General features: G+C 38.6%; 1 protein-coding gene across 4 annotated transcripts; it reads left to right on the top strand.

Annotated features, from left to right (window-relative positions):
- Positions 1 to 42: 42 nt before the first annotated feature.
- Positions 43 to 11,983, top strand: LOC106072280 (uncharacterized). 4 transcript variants are annotated; one of them, XM_056006355.1, is made up of 4 exons: positions 43 to 253; positions 5,769 to 6,381; positions 6,767 to 6,913; positions 7,370 to 11,983. In XM_056006355.1, the coding sequence occupies exon 4, from the start codon at positions 7,397 to 7,399 to the stop codon at positions 8,258 to 8,260; it is 864 nt and encodes a 287-aa protein (XP_055862330.1). In that variant the 5' UTR covers positions 43 to 253; positions 5,769 to 6,381; positions 6,767 to 6,913; positions 7,370 to 7,396; the 3' UTR covers positions 8,261 to 11,983. The 4 variants fall into 4 exon arrangements, with proteins under 4 accessions (XP_055862330.1, XP_055862338.1, XP_055862310.1 ...); XM_056006335.1 differs by having other exon boundaries at positions 44 to 253; positions 5,769 to 6,438; XM_056006345.1 differs by lacking the exon at positions 43 to 253 and adding an exon at positions 4,827 to 4,961 and having other exon boundaries at positions 5,769 to 6,438.
- The last annotated feature ends 1,144 nt before the right edge of the window (positions 11,984 to 13,127 follow it).

Raw genomic sequence — 13,127 nt, 5'->3', positions numbered from 1 at the left:
AACAGTTTTTATAAGAATTACCAGGGCAGGCCTTATGCCACTGCAACCTATGCGGCTGCAGTGGGTCCCGCACTTTCATAGGCCCCTTGTGTAAATTATTAAATTAAACCCTTATAACGGGGTTCCCGATGCCTCCCAATTTTCAAGGAGCTCCTGGAAAACTCATGAAATTATTAAAATCTCCTGAGAAACCATAAAAAAGTCTTATCACGGTTAAAGGTATCGCAGTTAAAGAGCTTGACTGTCACTGTTTGTAAGTTTCTTTCTTGTTAGTTGAACTCGTTATTGATCTTTGCCGAATTATCAGGGGTGATGATTTCTTGTAACTGTGATGTCAAGGATTCTGTTTAGATTATATCTCTAGATCTAAATACTAGATCTATCTTAGAGATTCAATAAATGAAGATCCTTTTCAATTCAAAAACAGAAATCTTGGAATCACTATATGTACAGGAATAGAACTGTAGGCCTATAAGATAATAACTTTGTTTCAAAGTTCAATAATAAGAATATACAAATTTACTACTAGATTTAATAAAAATACAATACTGTAATGACCATGTTCTGTAGTGACTCTATGGCTGCGCACCAGCGCACGAGAATGGACTAATGAATGGCGAGACAGGAAGAGGAAGTGCGAGGAGATTGAGATGAGCCTTGTTTTTTTTTGTTTTGTTTTTTTTGTGTGTGATCTAGTTGATTAAACTTTGTATTGTCTTTTTTCCTTCACCGTTGAGTTGCTTCCTATAAATGTTATAACAATACTTTTCTCTACAAATTCTAACTCATAACTAAAGTACGTCTTATCTCTACAAGACTTACATCCAGACTCAAGTCTCTCGATGGCGCCCTTTCTAACCTCCAATTTTTGACACTAGGATTAAATTAACCAATAAAATCATTTTCTTAAACTAATCAAATAGTTTCCTGTCAAGTGTCATACGTGTCATACAAGAGATTGACAGATGTCTGCTTACGTCATAGGACATTCCTATAGATGACTCGTGCTTTACTGGCATAGATATGTTAAATTATTTAATATTTTAAATTAATACGTGACAAGTCTCCTGAAAAATAAACAAAGTTGTCATCTTTAAGGCATATTCTACCAAATACCGCCAAAACCCCGGTAGAAGTTTAGCTTATCTGTTAACTAAGAAATTTTATCCTAAACTAATGAAACTAGGCCTACGTTGTTGCAGAGTATTTTTAACAATACCCGTAACTGTGGCATCTGGTGAAAGAAGCTTCTCGCGTCTCAAACTAATCAAGAATTACTTGAGGTCAACAATTCACGAAGATAGATTGAACAATTTTGCAATTCGTGCTATTGAGCGTGATCTATGTAGGAAACAGAACTTTGATGCTATAGGTCTACTGTGTGACTTCGCTACATGCAATTAAGGCTCGTAAAATTTGATCACGACTTTGCACTTAGTAAAGAATGAATAAAATATTGTTATGACTTTTCCATGCGCACCACCATCCAGGCTAGTGCAGAGATGCGCACTTCTAGTAACCAAACTAGAACAGGATGTTGACATGAAGAGACTAACGATTTCCGCCCAAGTAGAGAGATCCAATATGGAGATGCTGTACTCAAAGCAGATGCCCTTTGTGTTTGTCATGTCTCTATATAAATAAACGTCTATGTCTCGTTGAGTTGCCTCCCTTCAGTTATTACATTCTTGTCAGAAGTGGGATTATAGGCGGCTCAACGAGAGGAGGTAGGCTTTGATTACAATCATGACATATTTGAAGCTATTACATCAGCTCTCAATTAAAGAGATAAGACAAGAGCTTCGGGACCGAGGTTTAAAATCCCTCGGTAGCAGGGAAACGCTCACGGCTCGTCTGAGGCAAGCTCTGATCAATGAAGAAGAAGATCCGGAGACCTACACATTTGAAATTGAACTTGGGATTGTTGAGTTCATTGGCAAGATCCAGGACTTTTTGGATGCATTTGATGAACAACTGAACATGAGCAGGAACATAAAGTTGAACAAAGTTGATGAAAGTGTATTGCAAGTAGAAGGCCAAATAGACCAAAGTGATAAAATTGTATCGCAAGCAAAAGGAGGAATAAACTCGTTAGGGAAGGAGCAGTTGCCTGGTCAGGACTGTGGCTGCACAAACAGTGGTGATGGAGGCGCTGGGGATTGGAGCTCTGTCTGTGACTGTGTTGTGGGAAAGTCTGGCGGGGATGACTTCCAGGGCGAGAAACGTGACAACGATTGCTGCGACGATCTCAATGGGATATACAGAATTGAAAGAAAAGAAACAAATGAAGAAACTATAGAAGTCTGTTATGAGCCTGAAACTTTTGTTCCTGGTATACCTGCAACGAGCCGGACAGATCAAGACAACGTTGGGTCTGCGTCCAAGCTGGCTGCTGTGGACCTTAAAGACCTCTGTTTATCTGTCAGTACCTTTGATAAGAACTCAAACCATGAAAGCCTCAAGACCGTTTCTGATTCCTTGCCTTGGATGTCATCGGGTGAAATTGCGAATACGGGCCCCAACAATGGCCGAGGCAGAAACAACGAATTTGACTTTGGCAGTGGCATAAGAGAGAACTCCATATTAGGCAACCGCATCCAGGCGATTGACATGAACTGTATATGCGGCGTCCTGTGGGGACAGTGCCCATGCCAAGAAACCCAGCTACAAGACCTGAACTTGACAGAAATGTGTACTTCTGCCCACATCAGAGAGAGTGACTTGAACGGTGGTGAATTAATCCTAGCAAAACCGGATGTAGTGGTGGATGAACATTATAAGGATGCTTCATGGGCATACCTTACAGATGAAGCTAAGAAAGACTATGTGCTTGAAAACTTGGCTAGCTGTGGGCCTACAACTGTGTCACGAGACGTCCATGGAAAGGGTCTGCTGACTCAGCGTCTTAGAACAACTAACCTGGAATCTACGGTGATCACCACAACATCCATTTGTGTTACGTGGCTGGCAACCCTGACCTCCACTAACTCTCCATGTGTCAACTGGCTGGCATCAGCGACTATCGTCATGAGGTCGAAGCAGCGACCACGATATCGCCTCAAGCGTAGACTTGCCAACTGGAAGAAGAGGAAGCGACGACCATGGGAAACTGTGCAGATGGCTTTGTGGGCAACAGACACCCTAACGTCTGTGGTTCCCACCGATCGACCTCCACCTGAACTGTCAAAGCTCCACTGCAGTGTTTCTTTTCGGGACAAAAAGTGCTAAGACGGGGGCAATGTTATGACTTTTCCATGCGAACCACCATCCAGGCTAGTGCAGAGATGCGCACTTCTAGTAACCAAACTAGAACAGGATGTTAACATGAAGAGACTAACGATTTCCGCTCAAGTAGAGAGATCCAATATGGAGATGCTGTGCTCAAAGCAGATGCCCTTTGTGTTTGTCATGTCTCTATATAAATAAACGTCTATGTCTCGTTGAGTTGCCTCCCTTCAGTTATTACAATATAAAGACGAATTTATTTTCTAATACACAATCTTAATTTTTACTTATTATCCTTATCCTACCCAGACTGGGCACCGCGCAATCCGTTTCACTTTGGGCCCCGCACTTGTTAAGAAAAAAAAAACACCTACAAGAATTACTTATGCATCTAATTTAATATACATTTAATGGAAGAGAGTGTGTGACTTAGCTCAAAATCTACATCTTTATTATTATTTTTTTTAATATAGTCCAAACCTTCAGTCCTTCTGTAGCAGTGGTTCTCAGGATCCGCAAGACGAGTCGGACTTATAAATACTTTTGTAAAATTTCATGAATATCATCCAAGTTATTTATTTTTTTTAAATGTTTATTTTAACACTAAAAGAAATTAAATCGACACTTCTACATTTTTTAAAATACATTTCTAACTCATTTACTATGCATTTATGTAGATTTGTTCACTCTGGGGTCCTTGTGCTAGTTTTGCATATAGATCTATAAACGGGGCCCCAAATCAAAAACGTCAGACAAACTCTGCCCTGCAGGATAGCAGGGACGGCGAGCAAAGGTTCTAGAATTGTGAAGACAGTTCAAAAGTTAAACACATCGCGGCAGGAGACACTGATCTATTTAAATCATAAATATGATTTATCAATTAAATACTTACCTTTTAAATTTTAATCAGTTGTTACTTTGTTTTATTCGTTTTTACAGGTTCTTTTAGAAATGAAGAGCATTAACCCTAAGCTTGAATTGAGACACGGTTCATGTCCACATCAGTCTTTTTTTTTAAATTAATGACCTAAACTTATCTAAGGGGTCTATACGTGTTCTTTTTTTTTTTTTTGTTGGTGTGTGTGTGTTGGGTTGGGGGGGGGGAAATAAAAGGCCTCACTTACTTTAGACTTTGATCCACGACAAGCTGTCTCCAAAGACATCATCATTAAACAGTGAGGGCCTGAGAGATTCAAATCTTCTCTTGCAAAAGCCCTGGACAGGAGCCCTACTGTTTTGCGTAGTGCATACATGTCACCATACAGGTCGAGAATCTGAGGTTTCCCAGACCTGTCGAAACGGAGATCAGTAAGTCTGGGGCAGTCAAAAAAATATGAGGCACGGTTTCCTCTTCTTACCAGCAACGGGGGCACCGTGAGTAGACGTTTGGCCATAGTTGTGTGAAATATGAGCCAACGGGAGAATGGCCTGTCCTGCACGGTGCTATAATAGCTTGCTTAGGCCTGGACAGCCTCCACCACAACGGGGAAGGGTGGTAAGGACACTTCATGTGCTCCCAGACTCCGTGGGCATTTTGGGACTTGTCCCATCACTCAAACCACTTTTCCATTTCTATTTTTTCTGATTGTTACCAGAGCATGTTAGAAATTCACAGTCTGTTGGTGTTAGCCCTCCCAGGTGGGCCAAGGAGTCATCAATGGTGTTGCCAGTCCATAGAGATCAGCCCTCGATGTTTTCAGCCTTGTGTTTATATTGCTTTGTGATCTTCCACGAAGGTAGGCCACCTTATACCAGGACGTCCGGCATCCATGTTATCCTTGGATCGCCCTATTCATTATGTCGAAGAACACGTCCTACAAACCTTATACGATTTACTGCCACAACCTCGCTAAGTGGTCGATTGGCTGCGTGAGTGTTCGGCAAAGGATCTCTCTGTTGGTGACCCGATATTTGTAAGTGACTTAACTGTCTTAGCCCTAAACCATTGCCGCTGAGGCACTTAAGCACCTTCTTGATCATTGCTGATGACTTCCATGTCTCGAATTCATAAGTAGCAGTTGGTATGACGATCGATTGTGGATCTTATTCTATAGCCAATAGTTTGCCTTGACCAATTGAAATAATACGCCTGCCTAACCCAAGTATAGGCCTATATCTTTGCAATCACGGTGTTCTCCTAGCATGATGCCATATGATGCTTTTGATATTCAGGATTGTATTTGTGGCAACTCCGTTAAAAATCTATTGACAAGCTGTTGCAAAAGAAAACAAGTGTAAATCAATGGAGTCATACACATTTCCTAAAACACAAACCATAAAGCGTCTCTCGGAGTGGAAGTGATAGTCTCCATAGACAATTGCTTTTTTTTTTTAAACTTTAAATTTAACTATCAAAAAAAAGTGTAATTATTTACTATGAGGTGAGAAAAAGAGAGAGAGAGAGAGAGAGAGAAAAGGAAAAAGAAAAGGAAAGTCCGAGCTGTATGGAAGGGTTAATTACGCAGAATTTAATTCCTTTCAATTGCTTTCAACTAAAGTAAAACATTATCTAATGCTAAACTAATTTGTTTATTCCTCAATAGAACCACCAGCCAGCCTTTCAATAGCACTACGTCGCCCATACAATCACTGACACATGCATAAACACAAGTTATTGATTGTTTGGACTGTCACCTAATTAATCGACTTGCAACATTCAATGCAGTAAGCAGGAGAGCCGTGATGCGGTAATGAAGTCTAATAGTGACCTCATAGATAGCTTTTAGGAAACTTAAGACTTTACACATCGATTCGGCATCGAAAATAGTGGGTGACATTATCCATTGCCGACTAGTGGTTCTAACCCTTTGTTCTAATCAGGGTGGGCCTGCATCTTAAATCCAAGTTTTCATCAAAGTGTGAACAAAATAAAAAATAAAAGCTTATATAAAACTTAAGAGTTATTCATTTTAATTTTTTTGTTTCTCATTATTACGTCTATGTTTTGCGTTTCTCTTAGGGAATCATTACTTCGATTTTTTTGAGAATCCCTGACTGTTTATAGAGTATTGCCCTGTAGTTGGGGGAACTAGATTTAGTGCTGCTAGATATTCAAGAAATGAGTCAACCGAAGTGATCGAGACTTGTTCTGTCGCAATCCATATATCCGTCGGTTCAGTCAGTCTTGTGTTTGTTCAACAAAAGGTTATTAATTCAGTGAGTTAATTAACTATATGGCTTCATTAGTAATCAACAATGTTTAAACACGTTAAGGTTAGTAGAACTACTTTAATATCTTAGTCTTATATGTTGGATTAATTGATGTCCTTATTTCTGTTTCATTTACAAACATTTATTACAAAAATAATTAATTTTGTTAAACAATGTTTTAAGAAGTTTTTTAATGTGATGATTGAAGAACAGAAAATACCGTTGAGACTAGGATACCAACATTTATAGAGAAAATATCTTCCTTTTAACAAGTTGAACACTATGCTCATTTAATTTAGTCCTTACACTTTATGATCTATCCTTTAGATACTGTCGGAGTAAAAACAAAAGGAAATAAAAAATTCATCAGTTTCATTTTCTTTGCACTTAGAATACTGTTACAACGGGGACTCCTACCTGGTCTGTACGAACACCGTACACTTCTTTGACTGGCATCAACAGTGAGGTCCAGCCAGCAGCACAGGCTAGGAACAGTTTGATCAAAAGGAAAATTTCGGATACGTTGAATACAGTTGAGGTCAGTAGACTCAAAACCACAGTGGCCGTGTAGACTAATTATTTCTTCTTTTTTTTTTTTTGGTCTTTTTAAAAAAAATAAGTAGTACTAGAGAACCAGCAGTATATGTTCTCAATGTCTTATAAGTTTGCTATATACATTTTTGGGAGTGTTGTGGTTGAGTGGTTAAGCACTTTGTTTCTAAACCTTGATGTCTCGGATCCCAGTTTCGGGATTTAAAATTTCGGGATTTTTATGACTCCCCTGAATCCACCCAATTCTAAGGACTACCGGTACCTGAAATTAATAAGGGAAAGTAAAGACCTTGGTCGTTGTGTTAGCCACCGGAAAACATTTTAACCGTCGACATTAGACTCTTACATTATAGATAGATTGCAAGGTCTGAAAGAGCTACTTAACTCTTTACTTTTACTTTATTAATTATATAGATAAATATTTCTATCTTATATATTCCAGTCGATTCACAAAAAAGATCTTCAGTCAATGGCTTTTCGAAGAAAATCTGTGGAAAATTCCATGATGGCTTACTCTGAAAAAGTGAAATCTCTCAACCAGCAGCGCTCGCCACACATGCAAATTATTGAGAAACGACATTCTGTAGCCAAACTTAGTGACGAATCAGATGAACAGCTTGTGAGAAAATTCTCCACGTCCGGGACAAGAGAGGAGCTCTTTGGCAGAAATGCCATTCTCCCGCCAATAAACATCGCCCGAAGAGACAATGAGCTGGAGAGAATTAAACTTTCCATCTCCGACAGTCTGGATAGTAAAGTGCGCGATTCTCACAATTTGTCAGATGGTTCAAGGCTGAACCATCGTAGCAGACGATTCGGGGTGTACGAAAAACCGGAAAAGATAGATGAAGATAAAGAGAATTCTTTTACCCAGGAGCAAAATGTTTCGATAGCTCCGTTCCCAGAACGAAGTAAGAGCTTTCTGCGCAGCGTGGCTGCCACAGACTTTGACGGTGAGTATGTCCACAGAGAGACACCTGCTCCATTTATTAAACCTGGATATTGGAGCTACCGGCTGCATGCGCAGCATCCAAAGAAACAACTACCGATGCTAACCACAGAGAACAAACGCTCACATGGGCGTCGGTCCAAGAGGGGCTCTCGACCTATCGTGAAATTTCCCGAAAAGCCATACCATCAGATTTTCACGTATTCTTCAGCCATCCAGACAGCCATCTTCGGCCTGGAGGGCTCCAGCCTGGTGATAGACAAGAAGAAAAACATATTTCACAGTAAGGCTGACCTGGAATCTATTGACATTAACGAAGTTCGGATGGCACATACTTTAAGGTCAATACAGGAGTGCATAGAGCCTGAGCCTGTGCAAGTTTAAACAAATAGTTCTTCACATGGAAATAGTTCTGCTTCTCAATGACATATGCAAAATGATGGAAAGATCAGTTACGTCTGATTAGAATTTTATCAAAAAACATTAATTTTGGTATTATGGCTAAGCCTGCCCTTATGAAAATGTTTTTCAGTGTTAAGATCAAGTCTTTATATTTGAAAAAAAAACTTACTTTGGTGTCATGAGCATGTTACGATATCTTGGATATTCACTTACCTCTTCCTGCGAGGTACAGTATCATGGCTAAAAAAGAGAAGCAGAGTGTTCGGGGATTGGGATGGAATTACATATTAGACATACATATTACCCACTCAGTGAGTGTCGCAGAAAAGCGGAGGGAATAAAGTTTTCGATTTAACATTTTTTAGCTGTGCTCAGAATAACGAATATTACCAAAGATTTGGCACACATACTTACTCCAAGATACCAGGATCTAACTGGGGGATCCTTTAGTTGCCCATGTTGCAAATGGACACTGTTTGGAAAAGTAAGGGTCATTATGCTGGACATCTAACAACCTGCTCAAATAACAACCACAATTTTAACATCAGTTCATCATAAATAAAATAAAAACTTTGACGAAGTCAGCTATGTTGACTAATTAAGACAACGGAAACTCTTTCGGCATTAACTGTTAAGCGTATATTGATTGACATGTCTTCTCTTTATATAAACAAATTAACGATTGAATTACTCGATAACCAAACTATTCATTTATTCAGAGTATAAAAATATAGATCTACAAGCCAATTAGGTGATAAAGTTCCACCCAAAGATTTAGCCTTTTTCAATTTTCAATCTTTAAAAAAACATAGATGTAAAAATTTACATAGATTCATGTATTACCATTCAATCAAACGATGTAACTTCACACAGCCTAATCTATTTGTCTATTAACAAGAAGCTAAGTGTTCAAGGCTTTGCACTTCAATCAGTAGTCCATTGAGGTGTCAATCTTTATATAAATCAGTCCAATCTAAATCCTTTCCTAAATTCACCTCAGCATTTATGTTACATGTTCTATGTGTGACCATACTGAAGACTTATAAAAATATTTATTTTTGTTTTACCCATTTCATAGTTAAAGAATGCCCAAGGTGATTAGAGAGCTCTCTCGTTGTGACTTCGATGACAATATGAGCACTCAATCAGTGCTTTGGTCAGCGATTTCTGAGCGTTAAGATTGTCATTTGTTTTCTTGTAGTTCCGCTATCTTTCCCCTGACAGTTCTTATGAACCTGGCGTACTATGTCAATTGTTCTCTAAATGCCAGTTGCACATGTCATTTAGATCTGCACAACTTTGTTTGGAATGCCAAAAATGATGTCACCTACGGCTTCCATCTCTTCCCACTTTCTTTATGTATATAATTTGTATGCAATCATGACTCCTACTTTCTCTTGTAGCTAATATACAAACTATGTCTTTACAATCAGTTTGTGGATCTGATCCCAAAGTTACAACATACCCACCCAAATGATAATGACTTCATCTAAATCTCCTCGGCTAGTCACGTTAAGATTCATCTGTTCAAATCTTAGGATATATTTATGTAACAACTCATTGTCTAACTAAAGTATACAATCTAGGCTATAATTATATATCTGTTTTCAGCTGGTTAAACGATATGTTAGACTGTCAATCATCGTCCATAGCTGCTAAAAATAAAAAAAAAGCTAATTAAAATAATTTTTATGCTGGTAAAGAGAACATAATAATCATGAACATAATAATCATGAACATAATAATCATTTAAATCAAATATTTCGAAGATTTTTTTCTTATCATAGACCAAAAAAAAAAGCCTGGTCATATACCCTGAGAAGTGGAAGCCCTTCTAAAGACAACTGTCCCCCCCCCCCCCTTCTTCCTCAATTAAGACAAACCGCTGTTCAGGGGCGGCCTTAGCAGTGCGCGGGGCCCTGAGCGAGGTCATATGCGGGGCCCTATATATATCGTACCACAACACGCTAACGGGCTAGTGCGCCTCTAACGCTGTCTGCGAAAATGTTGATTCGTCTATACTTTCATAGTAATTGGTATCATATCAAATCATATCGTATCAAGTATCCTAGTTTATGAGAACTAATCTGGTTTTCGAAGCTGACGATGACAATGGAATCTCAGATCGCGGAGTCCCTCTCTGGCGCGGGGCCTGGCGCGGTTGCCCCACTTGACACCCCCTAAGGCCGCTACTGCCGCTGTTTCCAAATATTGTTGCTCGGGGTTCTTCTTGCTGCTAGCAAAAACACTCACACGGACTTTGTCATTAATATTTCTTTAATAACTTTCGGGTTTCTTCTTTTTAAAGAAATGGTCAGAGAGCACAAAGTTCAATGTCAATGTTTCAACATGAAAACAAGCAGGTCACGTGTTTCTAAAGTGAAATGTAAGAAAGAAACAAAGACAAGTGCTTGAAAAAAAAAGCAATTTGAAATTGTGTTGACGTGTTAGTGGGAGACATTCATTGGTTTAGAGTTGTGTCAAAGGTCAACTTGCTGGAAATGACGTAGGCTGGCTACTGACAGGGAGGTCGTTAATCTGTTTGTTTACCCGAGTAACGATTGAAAGCGTCTGTTAGGATTACAGTTAGTTGGCAATCATGAATAGGGTTACCTTTGTTTGAACTCGTCATTTTCAGCTCTACTACAGAAGTCTGCTAGAAAGAAGTCTGTTAGAAAGAAGTCTGTTAGAAAGAAGTCTGATAGACAGAAGTCTGTTAGAAAGAAGTCTGCTAGAAAGAAGTCTGTTAGAAAGAAGTCTGCTAGAAAGAAGTCTGTTTGAAAGAAGTCTGCTAGAAAGAAGTCTGCTAGAAAGAAGTCTGCTAGAAAGAAGTCTGTTAGAAAGAAGTCTGTTTGAAAGAAGTCTGATAGACAGAAGTCTGCTAGAAAGAAGTCTGTTAGAAAGAAGTCTGTTAGAAAGAAGTCTGTTTGAAAGAAGTCTGCTAGAAAGAAGTCTGCTAGAAAGAAGTCTGCTAGAAAGAAGTCTGCTAGAAAGAAGTCTGCTAGAAAGAAGTCTGTTAGAAAGAAGTCTGTTTGAAAGAAGTCTGATAGATAGAAGTCTGCTAGAAAGAAGTCTGTTAGAAAGAAGTCTGTTTGAAAGAAGTCTGATAGACAGAAGTCTGCTAGAAAGAAGTCTGCTAGAAAGAAGTCTGTTAGAAAGAAGTCTGTTTGAAAGAAGTCTGATAGATAGAAGTCTGCTAGAAAGAAGTCTGCTAGAAAGAAGTCTGTTTGAAAGAAGTCTGATAGATAGAAGTCTGTTAGAAAGAAGTCTGTTAGAAAGAAGTCTGATAGATAGAAGTCTGTTAGAAAGAAGTCTGTTAGAAAGAAGTCTGTTAGAAAGAAGTCTGCTAGAAAGGTTTTACACGTGTGTATGTGTGAGTATATGTTGGAGACTTTTGTGACCTTCAACGTCACAGACAAAGTACTTCTAAAAAGGGGGGGGGGGGGAGGCAGCCATGACGAAAATCCTTTGTAACCATCCTACACATTTTTGTGGCCCTGAAATGACATTCACTCAGGGCCCCGCGCACTGCTTATCCGACTTTACTCACTCTCTCTCTCTCTCTCTCTCTCTCTCTCTCTCTCTCTCTCTCTCTCTTCCCTCGTAACTTCCTATTGTTTAAAAGTATATTTTTCAGATAAAGTGATGTACATTGTATTGTTTACCATTATAATTGTAAAAATTGTTAATAAAGTGCTTTTTATATCAGAATATTCACTTTTTATTGTATCTAACTGTAATGCAACAAAATTAAATTTTATGAATTGATTTTTTATATGAAAAGTAACTATTTAAAAAAAAAAGGATTGAAAAATATAACTTATATCTAACTGCTGGTTCACATTGGCGTTTCCAGAATGTGAATGGACGCAGAAGGAACAATAGCCGTCTCTCCTACACTCCCCCTGACTCAGTGTATTATTTCTGATAGATAATTTCTCAAGTAACTTATTGTCTGGAAAAGTTTCTGTGTGAAAAAAAAAATGACGATCTGTTCAAGGAACTGGGTCAGCTATTTATATCCTTCACTATTTGCATGTCCTTGATTGACAACAGATTCAGTCTGAAGAGAGATAAGATGGTAACACTAATCTCCAATTCTAAAGTAAGCTTATATTGCCTTGGAATTTATTTCATTTGGGAAACAATTACAGAGAAGCGAGACATAAAAATAAGACCCTGGGTCTGAAAGAATGAAACTCGAGTCTTAAGTCAACTGAAAATTAAGCTAATATCTATTTTTCAGGGCTGTCATTAGATATGTATTAGAATGCTGAAATTAATTAAAACTAGTGTGTAAACATTAGATAACTTGGATACTTCAGGTGGCTGTGTTCACACCAATTCTATAAATAGTTAAGAAAGAATTATAGAAGACAAAAGATTTGAGTTAAAAGAATGTTAGGTCCAAAATGTTTATGTCAAAAGCGTGTTAAAATATCTTGTCTGTGTGTGTGTGTGTGAGCTAAAAATACCATTTAATTGTTTCTTTCTTCCATCGAACTTGTTCAGCTTGTAATTAACAGTGACTTGAATCAATACTTTTGGTAACGTGGGGGGGGGGGGCGTTGAACTTGACCCACACCAGATCTGTATAATCGCCCACTGCAATCAATCACGTCATCGATCTTGAGCTGAGGGGGTCTTGGAACCAAGCCAATTGATTTGACAAAAAAAACTCAACTAATTTATGAACTTGATTAATAGATCCGTCCAAAGATTGTCGGTACGAGACATTCTTACTAGTATTTAAACAGATCATTAAGGAATGTCCCTCTACAATCGTCGTGTCGTGAAGTAGCGAATAGTGTGGGAAAAGAAAATAAGTTGTCTTCTTACACTATCTGAT

The sequence above is a fragment of the Biomphalaria glabrata genome, chromosome 1 (assembly GCF_947242115.1).
Source record: "Biomphalaria glabrata chromosome 1, xgBioGlab47.1, whole genome shotgun sequence".
Classification (NCBI taxonomy): Eukaryota; Metazoa; Mollusca; class Gastropoda; family Planorbidae; genus Biomphalaria; species Biomphalaria glabrata.
This window is presented reverse-complemented; position numbering and strand designations above follow the sequence as displayed.